The 19,756-nt window shown below is 40.0% G+C and overlaps 6 protein-coding genes and 1 pseudogene across 15 annotated transcripts in view; 4 read left to right on the top strand and 3 right to left on the bottom strand.

Moving 5' to 3' along the window:
• Positions 1-1,451, bottom strand: part of LOC104798479 (pentatricopeptide repeat-containing protein At1g12300, mitochondrial-like) — a 53,547-nt gene extending 52,096 nt beyond the window's left edge. For both annotated transcript variants that reach the window (XM_010520585.2, XM_010520583.2), the window contains exons 1-2: positions 1,258-1,451; positions 1,083-1,141 (exon numbers count right to left, since the gene is read on the bottom strand). The gene's annotated coding sequence lies outside the window, so the exon portion shown is untranslated. The remainder of the gene's footprint in view (positions 1-1,082; positions 1,142-1,257) is intronic.
• A 1,110-nt stretch (positions 1,452-2,561) lies between these two features.
• On the top strand, positions 2,562-4,938 carry LOC104798477 (tobamovirus multiplication protein 2B). Of its 4 annotated transcripts, none has more exons than XM_010520578.1 (6): positions 2,618-2,784; positions 3,641-3,706; positions 3,786-3,850; positions 3,952-4,041; positions 4,126-4,182; positions 4,742-4,938. In XM_010520578.1, the coding sequence occupies exons 1-5, from the start codon at positions 2,644-2,646 to the stop codon at positions 4,154-4,156; spliced, it is 393 nt and encodes a 130-aa protein (XP_010518880.1). In that variant the 5' UTR covers positions 2,618-2,643; the 3' UTR covers positions 4,157-4,182; positions 4,742-4,938. The 4 variants fall into 4 exon arrangements, with proteins under 4 accessions (XP_010518882.1, XP_010518880.1, XP_010518878.1 ...); XM_010520576.1 differs by having other exon boundaries at positions 4,707-4,938; XM_010520577.1 differs by having other exon boundaries at positions 4,287-4,936.
• A 32-nt stretch (positions 4,939-4,970) lies between these two features.
• LOC104798478 lies at positions 4,971-8,053 on the top strand (annotated as a pseudogene).
• A 1,939-nt stretch (positions 8,054-9,992) lies between these two features.
• Positions 9,993-13,310, bottom strand: LOC104798474 (peroxidase 20). Of its 5 annotated transcripts, none has more exons than XM_010520572.1 (5): positions 13,218-13,310; positions 12,925-13,122; positions 12,071-12,262; positions 11,258-11,423; positions 9,993-10,826 (listed from the first exon to the last, which is right to left on the bottom strand). In XM_010520572.1, exons 2-5 carry the CDS (start codon positions 13,120-13,122, stop codon positions 10,393-10,395), a joined length of 990 nt encoding a protein of 329 aa, XP_010518874.1. In that variant the 5' UTR covers positions 13,218-13,310; the 3' UTR covers positions 9,993-10,392. The 5 variants fall into 5 exon arrangements, with proteins under 5 accessions (XP_010518874.1, XP_010518875.1, XP_019056256.1 ...); XM_010520573.1 differs by having other exon boundaries at positions 12,925-13,128; positions 13,218-13,299; XM_019200711.1 differs by having other exon boundaries at positions 12,925-13,103; positions 13,218-13,298.
• A 96-nt stretch (positions 13,311-13,406) lies between these two features.
• LOC104798475 (tobamovirus multiplication protein 2A) lies at positions 13,407-16,441 on the bottom strand. Of its 2 annotated transcripts, none has more exons than XM_010520574.2 (7): positions 16,346-16,441; positions 15,549-15,854; positions 15,263-15,362; positions 14,952-15,032; positions 14,722-14,826; positions 14,349-14,558; positions 13,407-13,708 (listed from the first exon to the last, which is right to left on the bottom strand). In XM_010520574.2, the coding sequence occupies exons 2-7, from the start codon at positions 15,782-15,784 to the stop codon at positions 13,601-13,603; spliced, it is 840 nt and encodes a 279-aa protein (XP_010518876.1). In that variant the 5' UTR covers positions 15,785-15,854; positions 16,346-16,441; the 3' UTR covers positions 13,407-13,600. The 2 variants fall into 2 exon arrangements, with proteins under 2 accessions (XP_010518876.1, XP_010518877.1); XM_010520575.1 differs by having other exon boundaries at positions 16,319-16,407.
• Positions 16,442-16,529: 88 nt separating this feature from the next.
• On the top strand, positions 16,530-19,357 carry LOC104798473 (pentatricopeptide repeat-containing protein At1g32415, mitochondrial). Its single transcript, XM_010520570.1, has one exon. The coding sequence runs from the start codon at positions 17,028-17,030 to the stop codon at positions 19,317-19,319; it is 2,292 nt and encodes a 763-aa protein (XP_010518872.1). The 5' UTR covers positions 16,530-17,027; the 3' UTR covers positions 19,320-19,357.
• A 202-nt stretch (positions 19,358-19,559) lies between these two features.
• The window catches only part of LOC104798471 (plastidial pyruvate kinase 3, chloroplastic-like), a 3,568-nt gene continuing 3,371 nt past the window's right edge, over positions 19,560-19,756 (top strand). The window contains 1 exon segment of the mRNA XM_010520568.2: positions 19,560-19,730. Within this exon segment, the coding sequence (XP_010518870.1) occupies positions 19,632-19,730 (99 nt within the window). The 5' untranslated portion in view covers positions 19,560-19,631.

The raw sequence follows: 19,756 nt of genomic DNA, 5'->3' as shown, positions 1-19,756 counted from the left end.
TATAAATATATACAGAGAGAGAGAGAGAGAGAGAGAGAGAGAGAGAGAGAGAGAGAGAGAGAGAGATGAGTGCGGGATTTTTAAAAAAATTAAATATGAAATCACAGAATCTAACTATCTGAGCGACGGAGACTTGAGATTGAGAGTACAAGGGTTGCAGAAGTACATAAGGGCTAAATTACGAAAAGACCCTCGAGTTTTCTCCCCCAATGAATTAGTATATATATTTTAATCGGCATTTAACTATAAATCAAATAAAGAAGGCGTGTTTGGAAGAGTGGGCAAGTGGATCCCATATAGGGAAGGGGTGGAGCTTTATACCCAACCAAACAAGCCTCTTCTCATTATTATTCCCTGCACCATGCACGTGCCTCTCACGCTCCACCGCTTCTGTGCGAGATATAAATGGATTGTGATGAATTTTTTTTTTGAATAACCAAGTATTTTGTTATTCAATTATTGTTTCAGGCAAATTATTTCAATACCCGAAAAAAGAAGAGAAAATAAATATATATATATATAAATATATATGTGTGTGCATATACTGTATATAACGTCTCGTCCACTTCTTCACATGGTCCCAACTTTACAGGCTGGAATATTTAATTTCCCCCATTGTACCTTAGAGCTTATTTTTAATATCGAAACCGTGTCTAAATTTTTATTTTTAACCCAATTTCATCCAACATTTTAAATATTCTGTTTTAAATAAAACATGTAGTCTAAGAGTTTTAGTGAGTTAAATTTTTTATAAAAAAAAAAACCATTATTTTAAAAAATAATTTTACACTATGCATATCTATAAAGATAACCATTTTTTTTTATCATACCTCATATTTCAAAAAAGTTTTGCTAATATAAGCTTTTGAAAACACCACCCATAAGCGTTAACATGCCGTAAAATTATTTAGGTTAGACTAACATTAAAATTTTAAAGATATAAACTATAAATCAAATAATAATAATAATAATTGGTTTATCAGTTGCGTGAGCGGTGGCATATGGGCTTCCGGCTCTGGTGGCCGGTTTCCGACCACCGTCCGATCTCGAGCAAGAAAAAGATGGGCAGAATCGGAACGCACCTTGTTCTCGCGTTGTCTTACGATTGGTAGACTTCCTGTCTCCGTTGGTTCTCGTCTACCTGGATCCGACAGTCAAGGCATGAGAGAGAGAGAGAGAGAGAGAGAGAGAGAGAGAGAGAGAGAGAGAGAGAGGGAGAGAGAGAGAGAGAGAGAGAGAGAGGCACGAAAGCTTCACCTAAGATAGTCGAATCCGAGATGAGTGTCGAAGCTCAGATTAAGAAGAAAGTACGCCAAGTGACGGAGAGAGAGAGAGCGGACATGAGACAGACAGCAGAGAGAAGAGAGAAAAGAGAGAGAGAGAGGCCGCCGCTCACGAAAGCGTGCCAGAAACCCTATTTTATTTTTTATTTTTAAATCAGTGTGTTAATTTAAAATATGGGCTTAATAAGATTGGGCCGAACACTCCTTTTTGAAAATTGGGCCTAGGAACTTGTGCTTGTTGCCCTCTTCGGCTAAGGAAGCCATAAACATTTCTTATTTTATACGAAATGTTACGTTTTACTTTCTCATATATTTACTTTTTACCTTATGAAGCCTTTTATTTCCCATAAAAACGATAATTATTATAAATAAATAAAAACCCAATGTTTTCTTACAGACGACTCGCTCAAAAAATCAAAACCAAGACCACTAATATGTATTATGTACACATATAGATACAAGGGATAAAAATACAGAGCCGGATATATATATATATAGCTTTTTTTGGTTAAAGAAATATATATAGCCTTTAACACGTCTTAGAGAAAATAATTATTAATTTGATGTTCATTGTGTTTTCTTATTATATCCATAAAAAAACAAATAGCTCAACTAATTCGAATACTAAACAAATGTCACTCAAACTACAATAATACCTTAGACATGTCGTTTTTCTTAATATCTTATATATTGAATGCCCATCTCCATTAACTCGATGAAGCTAAATATTTGTAGATCATAAAATAATTGCAAAAGTATTTTTTTTTAAAATAATTTCTAAATATTTGTTGACTGGGCGAGGGAGTAGTTTATTATAAAATTCCTTTTGTGAAGCTGTTAATTATATTTTCTGAAATTTTTAGAATTAAAGAAAATGACAATCAAGATTTTGTAAATTTATTTTCTTCTAAAAATTTTAAAAAAAAAACTATTTTAATGAAAAAATCAACTAAAAACTACAAATTTTATTTTTTGGATTTATAGCTATTGCCAAAACCAAAAAATAAAAAACCAAAAGCAAAAATCCAGAAAACAAAAATTAAAGGAAAAAATTTTAAATAAAAACTATCACCATTTATAACCTAAAATAGAGATGGGCAAAATAACTGAACCCGATGGATATATACACGATTCGAATCGAATCGAATCGATTTTAAATTAAATAAACGTTTTTATGCATAAAAAAAAAATCTTTGTATGAGCGATTGAGCATTATTATTGGGAAGTGGGCTTTTTGGCACTTGAGACAAATATGGGTAATATTTGATACAAATCAATAAAATAGGGGTTAATAAGAAATAGTTATTTAAATTGTTCGTCCTTTTTGTTTTAAGAAAGAAAACGCAAAACCACTGAAAAAATGGCGACAGCGACGGGAAATGCGAGGGGAATCGGCGGCGGTGATCGCACGGCAAAATTGGTCGTTGCCGATCAGATATCTCAGGCCGTGAATTCCACTGCCAACCTTCTTCATCTGATGCGTCAGTCGTCTCCGTCTCAGGTGGTTTCTTCATTATATGTATACACATATGCTCTTATCTATATTGATTTCTATGTTTTTCAGGGTCCGATTGGAGGAATCAGGGCTAGATTCGATGTTTTTCCAGTGTTTGCGACGATTTTCTGTACTTTTCGTTGTCTAATTTTGATTGACAGAATTTCTTATAGAACTGAATGGAATACTCCGTTTTTGGCAAAAAGTAATTTCGATTGATCCCCAAATCTTCAAATCTTTGATCCTATCCTGATTCTCATGTGATGTTTTCCCCTTTATGAGGTAATTTTGGTCTGTGTTTATGGAGTAATAAGAGTTCAACTATAAACAGTCAGTGATCTCCAACCAAATTAACATAAAAAGCGCCATGGGTGAGGGTCTCTGATCCAATTTTATCTATTTGATTTGGGTTTGATTTTCTTTCGTCTCGTTTTAGTTCCATTAGTATTTTCTGGTTTTGATGCCACTAAAGGAATCTCCGTGAATATTTTAGAACATAGAACATAAACGGTAGCGCAAATCGTAGAGTGCATTTATAGGGAGTTAGATGTACACATAACTATGCGCAGAACAATGATGAATGATGCCAATGGTTTGTGATATTGCATTGTTTCTTTAGATTCTTCATGCCCAAACTCAGTTTAGGTTTCTATTTCACTGGCAAAGCGTTATCTGGCTTCATTTGGGTGAACTCTCAAGTCTGATATATTTGATGGGTAGTAGAATTAGGGATACATTTAACAAATTGCATTCAGTAAAACTCTGGTCTTCTTTAGTTTACGCGATTTTCTTCGCCGTGCTACTGTTTCATAACTTATCTAATGCGAAGAGTTAACACGGTTTAAATGTGTACCATCCACAGGCAAAGTTGGTAAAGCTCCCGAAAAATCTTTTGGCGAAATCCTCAATGACAAAAGCAACTGGACAAGTATGTAACTTCTCTAGCATTATGTATATATAACATTCTTGCAGTCATTTGTTATCTGTATGTGTATACTTTTTTGCAGGTGCTTGAACAGCTGCCTCAGGTGATTTCATCCCTGGATGGCCATATAGAAAGCGGACTGCACAGGTTCATATACAAATCTTTCCGTGCTTACTTGCATATGGCTAGATAGAATTTCTAATAGATTCAACCATATAGTATAACCCCGAGTTTTGTTTTCTGCACAGTGTTGTTCATCTAAATACCATAACACAGTTGCTCGAAAACATGGAAAGCCCCCAGCTTCGCGCTATTCGACAATCTTATCTATCCCCTTTGTACCAAATCCCTCACTCTAATCGTTTTTTCAATAATTAACGAGATTCCGAACTCTTAGGCAATCTAGTCCTCTTCTCCTGCAGGTCAAGCAAATCTCCTGAGGCCAACAACTGAAAGATGGGTGTTTCTTCTTGAACCAGGTACTTATGTCCAAACCCCGAAAAAGTGGAAAAAACCCGTCCATAGAATCAAATTCCCTTCTTCCGGCCCTAAGATAGACAATAACGCCCTTTTTTCACTTCAGATTCCTTGCTTTTGAGTCTTTCTTCGCTGAATGAATCGAATTTGATTCCACATTGAGCGTTTACTCCACGTCGTGCTGTTGCGGACAATTGGTTCTTCATGTCGTAGTTTTGCTAGTGTTTCTTATTCTATCCAATGACTAAGACATTAGTACCATGCATATATTGGGAAAAAATTGTATATATATATATAGATATATGTATTACTTGCATATGAGAGATTCAAATCTACATTAATTGGCCCATCCAATACAGATTCCCGATAGAGAGAATCTAAAACTGTGACTAAATCTTTACCATTTTATCTTTGCAATTTAGGTAATACATAATCTCACACCCCCAAGAGATAAGGGTGAATATAGAAATTTAAAGGCTTTAAATCTTTTATTTTATTTTATTTTATTTTTTACCTTAAAAATCAGGAGATTCTGTGTTGTTCTTACACACGTGACAACAGGCATGCCAATTGTCACACATACGAGGTTGCAATGAAATCTACACTTGTCCGATTTTTTTCTTTTTTTTTTTGGGTATAACCATCCAAATTGCGGTGGGATATCGTCCATATCTATACTATATGTGTGTAGAGTATATGTTATAAATGTGATGATATTCTTCTCTAATTAAATCAGTGTGGGGTTTGGTGGGCATGCATATTAATATTTTAAATGTTTTCCTCGTTCGGATTATAATCACGTGCGAAAACATTTGTCTAGCAAGCCCAACTGCCAAACTGTATTAATATCCGTCGTGGTCTACTTTTCTTCTGTGCTATATTTATTCAAATACTTGAACCGCTGAAACGACGTCGTAGTAGGGACGTAAGTACAAAGCCATCCCTAGTTTTTCTTATTAAAAAAAAAGAAGAAGAGAAAATCCAAATGTCGTGGAGAGAGAGAAGACGTTCTTCTTCCTCACCACCGCCACAGATAAAAAGGGCGCAGACGGAGAGAATACACGGACTCGGAGAGCCAACAGGCCTTCTTCTTCCTCTGAGATTCTCGAGAGCATAACCCTAATTTCTCTGATCGGCTCTCACTTCTCAGAATTCGCTGGGAGCTTCTTAGTGTGTGTGTGAGCCGGTGTAGTTATATACGTATACACAGGTCTAGCGGACGTGTATACGGGTATATATATTGCGTAATGGCGTCGCTGGCTCTGTCCTCTCCTCCCACCGCCGCCGCCGCCAAGACGTCGTCGTCGTCGCCGTCTTTGCCTTTCGTCTCTCGCGGCTCTCTCTCCTTCAGGACGACCGAGTCTCGGCCCCGATTCCCCGTCTCCGGCTGCGTCGTGAGTAATTTCTGAGAATTTTGTGAACTCCTTTGGTTGTCTACGAATCAGTATGGATGATATTTCCTTGAAATTCAATTTTTTTTTTGTTGACTTTACCTTTTTTTGAATCATTGTTTTTATCTGCTTTTCGATTGATTTCGTGTCAGACGTTGATGATCGTAAAAGGGGTTTAGGCTATGTATTTGGTTTTAGGTTCCGTTGCTCTGGAGCATCTTGTGAATGAAATCCTACTCTTGGTAGGAAATCGTGTGTTGATCACGTGAATTGTTGACTGCCTTTTCCCCCGCATTAGTTCCAGTACCCATTCCTTTGATCGAACAAATTGTTTGTTGCCATTGGGAAAATTCATGGTTGTAGGAGTGGCAGAGGGACTGTGCATGGTGATTTTGAGTTGTAGTCAAGTCTGTAAATTTCGATTCCCAATTCGGTACCTGTTTGTTCTTCTTTGCTAGAAATGCGATCTCACCGATTCAGTGAGTGTGGGAAACGGAAAACCCGGTATCCCGGCCATCAATGGGAAGACACTGCCTAAGTTCTTGGAATCTGCCGGGATGGAGAAATCAGTCAACAGAGCGAGCGGCAGGCTGAAGCTGTTCTCTGGTACAGCAAATCCTGCGCTTGCCCAGGTATCTGCGAGGCCGTGATCGTAGATTTCGTTTCGTGTGGTGAATATGATTACGATGACGATTTATGTCCACTTCTTTGTTTAACTCTGTTGGTGCTTTGTAAAGGAAATTGCTTGCTATATGGGCCTGGAGCTCGGGAAGATTAACATAAAGAGATTCGCGGACGGGGAGATATATGTTCAGCTACAAGAGAGTGTTAGAGGATGTGATGTCTATTTAGTGCAGCCTACCTAGAGCGTCCGCCAAGAAAGTCACAGCTGTGATTCCATATTTTGGATATGCCCGAGCTGACAGAAAGGTATTGTGTGTGTACATTCTGGCAGGTTTGAGATTAGGAATCCTGATACATTGGAAGTTATTTGCTTCTATCTGATTTTGTTCTATTTGATTTTGTGTTCCAGACGCAAGGGCGTGAATCAATTGCTGCCAAACTGGTTGCTAACCTTATAACCGAAGCTGGTGCAGATCGAGTTCTTGCTTGTGATCTTCATTCAGGTCAGTCCATGGGTTACTTTGACATCCCCGTGGACCATGTCTACTGTCAGGTATCTCCAATGTACGGTTCCCGAATGAGGAGCCTCGCTCTTCTGACTGCCGCTTTTGGGTCTGATCTTCATTTGCTGACATCTTTCATCGGTTTTGTGATGATCATTTTTTCAGCCAGTGATACTTGATTATCTTGCTAGCAAGTCGATTTCCTCGGGGGATCTAGTAGTGGTTTCCCCTGACGTTGGTGGTGTTGCCAGGGCTCGGGCCTTTGCCAAGAAACTGTCAGATGCTCCCCTTGCCATTGTTGATAAAAGGCGTCACGGCCACAATGTTGCCGAGGTAATAATTATTACTGCCCTTTTCTTAAAGGGTACGTTGCCTTCCTTGACAACACACGCCACAATGATATCATATCATGTTTTCATGCAGGTCATGAACCTGATCGGTGATGTAAGAGGAAAGGTTGCAGTTATGGTGGATGACATGATCGACACCGCAGGTTTAGTAAATCCCTCCAAATCTCTGTCTTGTCTTTTGATCCTTTTTCTCTAAACATGTTTACGTCACTAGAGACCCCTTCTCCTTCGCAGGCCAAACCTTCGATAAGACCATATTCAAACCTTAAAACCGAAACATCATTCTCCCTTTACTGAATTTCACATCCAAAAACCTTGAACCTTAAAAAAAGTTTCATAATTTCACATTCTAAAACACGGTCTGAGAAAAGGGTTAATGGAGATTTTTACTGTTATTCAGGAACCATAGTGAAAGGAGCAGGCCTTTTACACCAGGAGGGGGCGCGTGAAGTCTACGCGTGCTGCACCCACGCCGTTTTCAGGTTTTTTTACCGTTAACCCTTTTCTCGGATCGTGTTTCGGAACGTGAAATCCTGAACCTCTTTTCTGTCTTTCGCCGTGTCGAAAAAGTCCACCGGCGATCGAGAGATTGTCGAGCGGATTGCTGCAGGAAGTGATAGTGACGAACACACTGCCGGTAGAGGAGAAGAATTACTTCCCGCAGTTGACGGTTTTATCAGTGGCTAATCTTCTGGGCGAGACCATATGGCGTGTCCATGATGACAGCTCCGTCAGCAGCATTTTTCTCTGACCAACAATAAGGGCGCTTACCGGTTTATGTAGTTGGAACCGGTTTCCGGTCTAACCGGAGTCTTCTTTTCAATAAGAGAGTTGAAAAAAATGAAATTAAAGAGTTTCTAACTTCTAAACCGTCGAGTTGATGTCGTGTCACCACCGTCTTTACGCCTTCTTCTTTGGTAGTTTAGGCAATTTATTTTTTTTCCTCATTTGCTCTTTTTGGTTTTAGGATGTGATTTTGGATCATTTTTCTTTTTTCTTTTTCAATTTTTTTTTGGGACTTGGAGGTAGGGGTGGGCATGGATCGGATATCCGGGATTTTTGAGATATCCGTATTCGATCCGCACAAATATTCGATTTTGTTATCCGTATCCGATCCGTAATTTTCGGATATTTGCAATTTTGGATATTCGTAAAAATCACGAATATTTGCGGATATCCGTATACGACCTAAAATATTATAAAATTTTAAATTTAAATTAAATAATAAATTCAAATGTAAATAAAATATATAATCTATTTAAGATAAATGATAATTTTAAACATTTCAAATCAACTCAAATACAAATACAATTATAATTTATCACATACAAATATATTCAAAATTCAAAATTCAAAACATTAAACATAATAAATCTTAATATTCAAAAGATTAAAATTATAAACCTTTATATATAAATTTTTTTTTGAATCACCCTTAAAAACGTGTAAATATTAAGCATTTTAAATCTCCATATGAAATTATTCTTATATTTAATAATATTATTACAAAATACGGATCGGATCGGATATGTCGGATAATTCAATTTTAATATCCGTATCCGACAAATATCTCTAAAGAAATATCCGTATCCGATCCGTAAACTCTGGATATCCGAATTTTCGGTTCGGATACGAATCGAATAACGGATCGGTTCGGATTTTTCGGATATTTTGCCCACCCCTATCTGGAGGGGAACCCTCGTGGAAATATATTGTCAAGATTTAAAATTGAACCAAAATAGCAATTAAACAGTTAAAAAGTTGAAAAAAAGAAAAAAAAAATCCTTGGTGTAACTAAGCGGTAAATTGGAGGAAAAAAAAAACTTATCAAATAGATTAATTATCAAATAGTAAAATTAAAATTTTATTTTTTTTTCTTTTTATAAAAAATTTCATTATCATCTACTCTCGTTTTTTCTTATTAGCGGACTGATTTTTAACTAGGGAATTATTATATATAATAGAAGCGGGAACTAGGGTTTTTCAGGCCGCCGCCATGAAAATAGGAGGAAAAAAATCACCGAAGTAGGGTTTCTCTTGTCTGCATATATAAATACAACACCACACCTCCTCATCCGTCTCCAAAGGCTTCTGCTTCATGATTAAAGCTTGTCTATTAGGGTTTAACCATTATTTTTTGTTTTAACTTTTTTGTCTGTTTTTTCTTATCATATTTCTTCGAGATTTTCGGTGCTGCTGTGATGAATAAATTCTGTGTACCAGAGACGAAGTTATCTTCTTCGGTGACGGTAGCACATCCCTCTAAGAAGTTCTGAGCTCTTCTTCTTCTTCTTATTCCCAGTATTTCCCCTTTTTAATCCCCAATTTTGATTTTCGGTCGGTGGTTTGGTGTTTTCTTATCGAAATCGGATATGGGTTTGTTTTGGGTCGAGGTGACGATAGAAATTCACAAGTCTGTCAATCCACTGACAACTTCTGTGATGTATTTGTGATAATCCCGACAGGTTCTGATCGATCTATAAACCCTAATTCCAGCTTCCCCTAAATTGTCTCTTTCTTTATCTTTTGATTTGGCTTTCCTTCCAAGTCTGATTTAAAAAAAAAAACAAATTTCATCTTTTTTTCATCTGGGCATATGATGAATCTCATAATAACAAATGGGTAATTTGCATCTGAGATTATTACAATGATGTTTTATCACCTTGGAGAACTGATGCCCAGATCCAAATTTCCTCGAATTGTCTACCTATGTTGTTATCATCAACTTTTGTTTTTGAAATTCTCTTGGAATGCTTATGGGCAGGTGATGAAATTGGAATATGGTTAATGGGTAATTTGCGTCTGAATCTATATATTGATGCTAAATCACCTTGGAGACCTGATGCCCCTCGTTTTTCCTGTCAAAAACTATGATTTCTCAGATTCAACACGAAAAAACCCTAATTGTATAGTTGGATTCGTAACAAGTGGAAATTCTCAGCGATGACGAAAGAATCCTATTTTTGCCCCCGAAAAAACCGGAATTTAATTTCATCAAAATATTTTGCTTGTTAAATTGCGAAGGGAAATCAAAAAATTAAAAGAGTAGGATGAACAGTCCCTCACGCGCCTGTTTTTCCATTTCGGCCAAAATGGCCAATATCTATGGACTATAGTCCAGAGGTTTTGGGTCCGTGACGTCCACGCGCTACAGTTGCGCGTGTTCTACTTCCCTTCCCTTTGGGCATCTGCATTTTTCGCGCGGGGCGTGATCTTTTCTTTGGGCCAGATTGGGCCTAATCCTTTCAGCCCATTATTAAGTCTTATGTATGATGATTAATTATGATAAACCGATTATTAGTTTATAAAATTAAAACGAAAAGTAATTTTAAAAAAAGATAGGATCAAATCCACGCGTTGACGAACCTACAACTCTTCCTGATCTCACCGTCAACGCCAGTAAGAACATTGATACTGCCCATTTTCAGCATCGATTCGGCGAAATCAGCGAAGAACAAATCTCGATCGACGGCGTAATCCCAAACCCTCTTGAAGACGTATCCTTCGTGATCTTCCGAGACCAGAACGTTGTCGGAGATGAGCAGCCCTCGTCCTCGCAGGAGATTGACGAAGTAATGGTTGTCGAAATTAGACGGCGTCACGATGTCTAACGGCGTCAGTAGGTTGTCTCGGGTGGAGTCTCGGCACTGTGCCCTGAGGACGCGTCGGAACGTGTCGTGTCGTTTGAACCTGTCGTCGTAAAAGGTCTGCTCTGTGTTCGGTTGAGTTATCCTTTGCTTGAAGCTCACGCATCTCGCTTTTCCCATCGTGTGTGCCCCTAAATAAACTTTTATTTTACGTAAAAAAAGATTTGAAGGGAAAACTGTATAATGGTAATTGGGGTGATGAATTTGGTTCATATTCGAATAACAAAACCGATTTAAACTGAATATTGTATTCGTAACCGAACTCAATTTGATATAATTTTTGAAAATAAAAAAATCGAACCGAATAAAAAAAATTATTAACAAAAAATAAAAAATAAATCAAATTTTTATAAAAACCGAAATAATCAAATCCGAATATAAATCGGAGTGCAACCCAACTGCGGTTTATGTTGGGAAAACGATATAAGGAAATTATTGTAATAACTTAAAATTAGGGTATAGTTATCGATTTTATTGGTTCTTGCTTATTCAAAAGGTCCAAAATATTATCTTTATAGACCATAGTTATTTAATTTCGGTACATAATTATATTAGATTGGACCTGAGAGGGCGATGAGATCGTCGACGTCGAGGCCTTGTTCTTTGAAATTGGCGATGAGGCCTTCGAGAGAAGAATTGGGTGCCGGAATATATCTGTTGGCGCCCTCTAAACTTGCCTTCAATGAATCTCTCCTCCCAAGCAAAACTTCCCACCACGGTCCATTCCTCTGATTATATATAAGGATTTTAATTGAATGAAAAATAATTTGAAGAATTTAATGCTGATTAGAAGACATCCTAATATGATATATATATTTAATTTAAACCTGGGCTGAACGACTTATTTTGTTTTTTCGGGGTACGAACGAATGGTTTTAAAAAGATGAGGGACGGCATGGTATTATTTTTAATGGTCCTAAAGTCCTGATTTATTCCAAAATGACCCCAAGATTTTCATTTCGTCCCTCTTATGTGGCATCCGTGCTGCTCGAGGACACTCCGTTCCCACGCGCCCCTTCACCTGCTCTGACGGAAAATGACCAAAATCTGTGGACAATAGTCCAGGGTTTTGGGGTGCGTGACGTCCACGCGCTATGTGCGCGCGTATGATTTTTCGATTCACGCGCTAGTGAATCCATTTTGTTGGGTCACTGCTGGGCCCGTAATGGGTTTATTTGGGCAAATATTTTGGGCTTCACTAGAAATTTTCACTAGAAACTTCCTGGTAATATTTTATAAAACGGTTTATTCGGTTTGGTTTCGGTCATACTGTTTACTTTTGATTTGTTGCGGAACGACCTCGTAAGTTTTAATTCGATCAAGATCACCCACTCCCTAGTTCGGCCATTAGCGAAAAATGCAAGGAATGTATTACCAGGAAGACGGAGTCACGAGCGGCCATGGCGAGGATATCGGAGCAAGAGACGGTGAGAGGGCAAGCTTCCTCGAGAAGGTACTTTATGTAATCGATTACTTCGAACCCACGCAACGAATTCGCGTTCGGAGTCGCCTCCTTCTCGCTCACCATCTCCCCTTTCGTGTCCAATAGCACCGACCCGTCACACCCCTTCATACAAAAATTCCCGACACGGTAAAACTAGGGATGAAAAAGAAAACCGACAATTCGGATACTGATTCGACCTGCGGGGCAGATACCCGAATTTCGGATACACAAATACTATAGGAGATGAGATCGGATATTAATTTTTAAAAATAACTCGAAATTCAGATTCGGGTTGAGTACTACGGTATGAGACAGTAATTACCTGCAACTAACTTCTAGTGTCACCCGTGAATTTTAATTATATCACATCAAAATCTAAACCTTGGGGTTTCCTTCACTCGTTCCATTAATCTCATCACTTCAAGTCTTAGCTTGAATATTGATAGATTTGAATGAATTTAAATGAACTTCATAAATAATAAATATGTATTTGATTGATTTTGGATAAATTTATGTGCATAAAAGAATGAAAATTTGGTCAAAATCGGTTTGAATGTTCGGGTTCGGGTATCCGCGAACAGTGGAACATTATCTCGCGGGTATTCCAAATACGAATACCCGATCCACGGATACAATTATGGGGTAATAAAACATATAACACGAGATATCCGGATTATGGTTCAAAAATCCTGAAAATCTCGGGTATTCGACCCCGTGCCACCCCCTAAGTAGAACCCCTAAAAGAGAGAGACTGTCTGAGAGAGAGGGATTGAAGGGATACTGACCAGGACGAAGCAGTCATGGAAATGAAGGCGGAGAAGGGAAGCAGCCATCCGCGGATCTCTGAGGATGGCGACCTGGACGTTGTGCCTCACTATCTCCTCTGCCAAAGGGCACGTCTCTTTGTAGTAACCCTTCATTAGATTCCCATCACTCCCATCTATAATCCCCCAAAACGCCATCACTGCTATCCACACCTTCATCTTCACCTCCATTGCAAGATATACAGTCTCCCGTATATATGTGTGTATATATATATGTGTGTATGGGTGGATGGGTGTGTGTCTTTGTATGTTACCTGATGTCGTTATGTATGTCTTCACACCCAACTCTGTTACATTGGATGTTCTGTTTTTTTTTTGGGGTTCTGTCAAAGTTTGATACAACTAATAGGACCTAACCTTCGTCTTCTTGGCTATTGTAATGATCCACGCTACAATATTTAAATCTCAAGAGGCTATTAAAAAAAATGTCGGACCGAATCAGATCAGAACCAAGATGAATACAATAAATAACAATAATATTCATGCAGGTAGTAATCCTCACAAAGACTACACACAAAACACAGTTTTACAGAGGTAGACTTCTACGCCAAGGCAATTCTTCAAGGAAAAGAGAGAGAGAGAGAGAACGATGATGGACCTTATGGACATTAGAAAACGGAGGATTTGTTAGATGAACTCACATGACAATACAACGGCTCCGTTCCTCGTTTTGTTGTGCAGGCATTTGCTGGAATCTGTGAGACTCTGATGGGTTGTACGTGAACTCCGATGTGTCGAGGCCGTACTGAGTCAAAATTCCACGAAAACCAACCATAAGCTTTTTTGTTTTGCTCAGTTTAATATATTTACGGTGTAAAACACTTCCAAATTTTACACCAAAACTCGTGAGCCAGCTTGCTGCTGACTCATTTTTACACGAGTCGAGTCAAGGTATTTTTCTGACTCGTTTAAAAAAAGGGTTCTCGAGCCAATTAATGGCTCGACCGAACCAGTCGGCCAGGCTACGAGCTTGCTCGTGAACCACATTTTTTTATAGCATTTTATTAGTTTTTATCATTCTTTAATATGTTCTAATATATTTAAAAAATGAGCCGACCTGAACTGAGCCCAAAAAACTTGAGATTGTGACAATCCGAATTGGGCCAAACCAGCAGAGGGGGTGTAAAATGAGTCAAGACTCGTGAGTCAGCTCGCGACCCACACTACTAGTGTTTAGACATGCCAAGTCAAGGGTTTTCTGGCTCGTTTAAAAAACAGATTCGCGAGCCGAGTTAGGATCAAGCATTTTCTGGCTCGTTTTTAAACGGATTGAGCCGAGCCCAAAAATTTTGAGATTTTGACAATCCGAGCCACCTCGTTTTACACCCCCTACATAAATAAATCCATATACATGCCTGTCCATGCCTTTTGAGGTTGGATGTTACCTTTTCTCTCATACGTGTGCTCCAAGCGTCATTCCGGCTAGGGCGTTGATCCAAGGTAGGGGCAACCGGGACACCTGTTGCAGCAACGGGTTGGCGGTTGATGAATGGCTGCCGGATCTGTTGCCTTGGAACGATAAGGTCTTCATCACTGTCATAGTCTGGTGGAGCATTGGCCGCCCTAACCATAAGGGCCAGCAAGAAAAGCAAAGCCTGCGATTAACAAAATGACAGAATAATTTTAGAGATGATATGACACAATACAACACAATCTATACCCCCTTTTACTGAAAAATAATATAACCATTAATAAGATGACCCAACAGCGTGTTTGCACCATAAGTTAATGTGCTCAAGGAAGATCTCTTGCTCTTACCTCCAAGACAACTGCTCCGAGAGCAACCCACTTGACAATCTTCCAGTTATCTTGCAGAAATTTATAGATCATGTTGAAATTTCCTGTTCTATCAGCTGGAATTTCCTATAGAATGCGTAAAAGGAAGGGTGACCAGAATTAGCAGACAACTTTTTTTTTCCAGGTAATGTCAACTTCAGAAGGCAAAGAGTAACTTGGCTCAAGAAAAAAGGCACGGAAAGAAACCTGACCTTTTTCCAACTCTTGTCGAAGAATATAAATGCTGCGCATCCAAGCTCCACTATGATCAACAAGATCACAAGCGCAGAATACTACGCTAAATTTAAGGAAATAACAACTTAAAGTTTTATGTTCACCACAACCACAGGAAAGGAGCTCCAAAAGCATTAACATAAAAAACCTAGGTATATAACGGAGTTCGTAGCACTGCATTAATAGTGCAAAAAGGATTTTGAGAAGCACTCACGCATCTGTAAGCATATAAATATACAAATACCTTCATGGAAATGATTAAGATAATCAAGTTCAGGTTTAAGGATACACAAGACAAGCAGCAGCCATTCCTTGTACAAGTCCCAACACATCCACAGCACGAGACAACAAACAGAACTACTCCGATACCGATGAACAAGTATATGAACCTGCATTGGCATAATACACAAAGCAAGACCACTTCAGGCTGGGAAGTTATTAAAAACCCAGAGAGAGAATGAAACAAACGTTGCTAAAAAAGATAGAATCAGACAGACAAATGTAGCTACAGCATAAGAGATGCTTCGGGAAGAAATGCATAAAAACGATGTAGTTTATAACTGGAAAGGACATACCAAGCTTTGGGCAGCTTGTCGAAAATATCATTTGATAAAGCAACGACCATGAGCATGGGACGTCCAAATGAGACATAACCATCGTCGCCTGTCTGAGTGACCATATGAGAATTATCCGTTGCTCTCTGGTACTCCACGAACAAGTAGATACCATATCCAACCATGCCAAGCCCCACAAGGGCCAGCAAGAAGTTGAGAAACTTCAGCAAACACTCCAAGCAACCTCTACAGGCCATTTTTTTTACCACTCAGAAGATTTCCGATTTCGCCTGGGTATTCCTCAATTCATCAGCCCCACGATCAATCCTACAGCATAAAACCGCGTTCAGGAAAATGTCAGCAAATCATTTCATTGGTTTCGCCTTATAAAACCTAGCAAGTTCTTTGCACATATCAACAGAAACTCATGGGATCCGGCATTCACTTAACCAGCATATTCCCAGAGAAAACCATTTCTACAACTCAAACATACTTCTAAACAAACCTAAATCCAACAGAAGTTATCTTCCGTGCCAAACGGATTCCACACGAATTTCTCCTCGTATACAGAACGATACAGCAGCGAATGTGATCAAATCCAATAAAACTTCTCTAATCAAAAGAGAAACAGAAACAATAACATCAAATTACAACTGATAGGAAAAGACTACGAAAATCTGCAGCAAGAAATTCCGGGAAAATTATCGAAGAAATTACGGACGGAGAGCTCAGATCGAACAATGGAAACCGAACAATTGCTCGGAATTCCGGAATCTAAGCAAGAAACTGACCAGGAAAAAAGGATTACAAGAACTCACGAAGAATTTCCAGATGGTTCTTCGATCTCCGCAAGGTCTCGAAGGTTTTGTTCTTGTCGCCGAGAGGAAGAGAGAGAACAAAAAAAAAGGCGAAGGCAGGTCGCTTTACCATATGCCAGCTGGAATTTATGCATTTTTTAAAGTATAAAATGACGGATATAACCTTCCAGGTGTCCCACCGCCGTCCATAGTATACGTATCATAACTTATAATACTGTATATTATTATATTATTTTGCGGAATAAATTTTTTATTCTTTTTTGTTTTTGTATTTTCTGGGCATTCGGATTCTTCCATGAAGAACAAAGATTTTGGACACAGCCCTTTGGAATGATAACAGTCTCTGTCAGTTTAGTCTCATGCAAGAAAAAACATGCCCTGTCAATGGCAAGACATAATCTCCTGTCTGCATATGGGGAAACTCCCTTTCCTGGCAATATCTTATAGATCTTCAGAAACGTATTGGATCTCGGAATCTGGCTATGAAGCTAAATTCGTTATAAAAACCGCTCAAAGTTGGATCCTTTACAGGTATCAACAATGGCGGTTTCCTAAAGTTTGAGTTTTTGCACGAAACACAAAGTGGGAAAATCAGTTCTGTTTTTTTTTTAAGAACTCTGTATTTAATGGAGATCTTAAGCTGAAAGCTGTCGGAATTGAACCTTTTTGGAGAATAGCTTGAATGCATGCTCTCTCTGTCAATAAACTTGGATGCTTTCTCTCGAAACCGTTCTTCAATTCGACGGTTCCTTCCCGTCGATTCCTTCGCTTCTTCGGAACTCCGGCATCAACCGCCGGAACCCATTATCGGAAAATCTCTCCCGACGAAGCCCTTTTGCTCCGCCGACTCTCTCATGGCCGCCCACGAGATGCCCACCAAATGCTTGCCGACATTTTCCAGAGAGATCGTCATAAGGGTGTCAAGTACTGGACCTCGATCCTTACGAAGTATGCAAGATCCGGATTCGTGGACGAAGCTAGGGTTTTGTTCGAAGCTATGCCGGAGAAGAATGTCGTCACGTACAATGCGATGTTATCTGGGTATGTCAAATGCGGGAGAATGTCCGGTGCTTGGTCTCTGTTCCGGGAAATGCCCGAGAAGAATGTCGTTTCATGGACTATGATGCTCTCTGCACTGTCGGAAGAGGGGAAGGTTGAAGATGCGGTCAAGATGTTCGACGAAATGCCTGAGAGAAATATAGTTTCATGGAACACGTTGGTCACTTGTCTGATAAGGAACGGTGACTTGGAGAAGGCGAGACGAGTCTTCAATGCAATGCCTAGCCGCGATATCGTATCATGGAACGCTATGATTTCTGGGTATGTGGAGAATGACATGATGGAGGAAGCTAGGGTTCTGTTTGAAAAGATGGAGGATAGGAACGTGATTACATGGACGAGTATGGTGGATGGGTATTGCAGGATTGGAAATGTTCTTGAAGGGTATAGACTATTCAGGGAAATGCCCGCCAGGAATGTTGTTTCTTGGACAGCCATGATCGGCGGATTTGCTAGGAACGAGTTCTACCGAGAAGCTTTGCTTCTCGTCCTTGAGATGAAGAAGGATCTTGCTGTGAAACCGAACGGGGAGACCCTTGTCTCGATTGCTTATGCATGTGCTGGTCTTGGTTTCGAGTTTCACCGTCTGGGCAAGCAATTGCACGCTCAGGTTTTAGCCAGTGGTTGGGACAATATGGATCAAGAAGGAAGATTGGGGAAGAGTCTTGTTCATATGTATGCTTCGTTCGGTCTTATGGGCTTAGCACGCTCTCTGTTCAACCGAAATTCCGCTGACTGTGATCTCCAGACCTGTAATATGATGATCAATGGTTATCTAAGGATCGGGTCTCTGGAAGAGGCCGAGATTCTGTTCGAGGAAGTGAAGAGCTTCGGGGATAGGGTTTCTTGGACATCGATGATAGAAGGGTATTTCGAAGCGGGGGATTTGCAGAAAGCCTTTGATCTGTTTCGTGAGATTCCCAATAAAGATGGCATTACATGGACGGTGATGATCTCGGGTCTGGTCCGGAATGAGCTTTTGTTAGAGGCTGCTTCTCTTTTTTCGGAGATGTTCAATCACGGTCTCGAGCCACTGAACTCGACTTACTCTGTTCTTCTCGGTGCAGCGGGTGCCATGGCGAATCTTGATCAGGGGAAGCATTTGCACTGCATGATCATTAAGACAAAGTACTATGATACCGATCTGATTCTTCAAAACTCTCTTGTCTCCATGTACGCCAAATGTGGAGCCATTGAAGAGGCTTACGGGGTATTCTCAAGGATGGTTCACAGAGACACAGTCTCATGGAACTCCATGATAATGGCGTTCTCACACCATGGCCGAGCAGAAGAAGCTCTGCAACTGTTTAAACAGATGCTGGATTCGGGAACAAACCCTAACTCGATCACATTCCTTTCAATCCTCTCAGCCTGCAGCCATTCCGGACTGGTCACAAGAGGGTTCGAGCTATTCAACGCGATGAAGAACACGTACTCAATCCAACCGGGCATCGAACATTACGTATCGATGGTAGATCTTCTGGGACGAGCCGGCAAACCGAGAGAAGCCGAGGAATTCATCTCGACACTGCCTTTCACACCGGACAAGACGATCTACGGGGCGTTACTGGGCACGTGCAGGATCGCTGGAAAAGACACGAGGACTGCAGAACGAGCTGCAGAGAAGCTGCTGGAGCTCGACCCGGGAAACGGCCCGGGCCACGTGGCGCTGTGCAATGTGTACGCTTGGAGTGGAAGGCACGAGGAGGAGCGTGAGGTGAGGAAAGAGATGGGGTTGAAGGGAGTGAAGAAGAGCCCTGGATGCAGTTGGGTTGTGGTCAATGGTAAAGGTCATGTCTTTCTGTCTGGTGATAAGGTGACTTGTGAAGTTGTTCATACAACTCTGTCCCTCTTGTGCGGTTTGCCCGAGGGACAAGAACAAGAAGATTGGTCCGTTTCTGACATTGAAAGCTGACAATGTAATGAGATATGATGATGGTGGTTCATATGCTCTCTCTGTTATCAGATCTGAATTCAAAGTATAAGATCAAATATATAAGAGTTTTTTTTTTAACAAATAGCAAAAGAACCTTCCGTATGGTTCAGAGGGTTCAGTTATAACTGTCGACCAAACTAAGCGGAAAAAGAAACTCTCTCGAGACACGTTCCCTCGCTTAAATATCGCCATTAACGTTAACGCAAACACGTACTCTCTCTCTCTCTCTCTCTCTCTCTCTCTCTCTCTCTCTCTCCCTGAGCTTTTCTCTTGTTCTTCAGGTGATCTGCTATGGCGACAGTTGGTCAAATCTTCGTTGGAATGTCGCCGAATCGCGCTCTGTCTTCCTCGAGGAGTATTGGAGGCATGCCTCCGCCGCTGCGGCGAGTCCTGATCGGCGCCGGCGGCCGGTGCGG

Source organism: Tarenaya hassleriana, unplaced genomic scaffold (assembly GCF_000463585.1).
Source record: "Tarenaya hassleriana unplaced genomic scaffold, ASM46358v1 Cleome54, whole genome shotgun sequence".
In the NCBI taxonomy this organism is placed as follows: Eukaryota; Viridiplantae; Streptophyta; class Magnoliopsida; order Brassicales; family Cleomaceae; genus Tarenaya; species Tarenaya hassleriana.
The sequence above is the reverse complement of the archived record's forward strand: the minus strand, read 5'-3'. Positions and strand labels throughout refer to the sequence as shown.

What these genes read in the sequence shown, in the direction of transcription:
- LOC104798475 (XM_010520574.2), bottom strand. Translation starts at nt 15,784, where the DNA reads ATGGCCTGTAGAGGTTGCTTGGAGTGTTTGCTGAAGTTTCTCAACTTC. An exon ending in TCGACAAGAGTTGGAAAAAG is followed by an intron (nt 14,827 to 14,951) that starts GTCAGGTTTCTT and finishes CGCATTCTATAG; the next exon opens with GAAATTCCAGCTGATAGAAC. An exon ending in GCACACGTATGAGAGAAAAG is followed by an intron (nt 13,709 to 14,348) that starts GTAACATCCAAC and finishes ATTTTGACTCAG; the next exon opens with TACGGCCTCGACACATCGGA.
- LOC104798474 (XM_010520571.2), bottom strand. Translation starts at nt 13,134, where the DNA reads ATGGAGGTGAAGATGAAGGTGTGGATAGCAGTGATGGCGTTTTGGGGG. An exon ending in TCCATGACTGCTTCGTCCTG is followed by an intron (nt 12,263 to 12,924) that starts GTCAGTATCCCT and finishes TTTTGTATGAAG; the next exon opens with GGGTGTGACGGGTCGGTGCT. An exon ending in CTCGTGACTCCGTCTTCCTG is followed by an intron (nt 11,424 to 12,070) that starts GTAATACATTCC and finishes ATATATAATCAG; the next exon opens with AGGAATGGACCGTGGTGGGA.
- LOC104798473 (XM_010520570.1), top strand. Translation starts at nt 17,028, where the DNA reads ATGCATGCTCTCTCTGTCAATAAACTTGGATGCTTTCTCTCGAAACCG.
- LOC104798477 (XM_010520578.1), top strand. Translation starts at nt 2,644, where the DNA reads ATGGCGACAGCGACGGGAAATGCGAGGGGAATCGGCGGCGGTGATCGC. An exon ending in TGACAAAAGCAACTGGACAA is followed by an intron (nt 3,707 to 3,785) that starts GTATGTAACTTC and finishes ACTTTTTTGCAG; the next exon opens with GTGCTTGAACAGCTGCCTCA. An exon ending in ATAGAAAGCGGACTGCACAG is followed by an intron (nt 3,851 to 3,951) that starts GTTCATATACAA and finishes TTTTCTGCACAG; the next exon opens with TGTTGTTCATCTAAATACCA.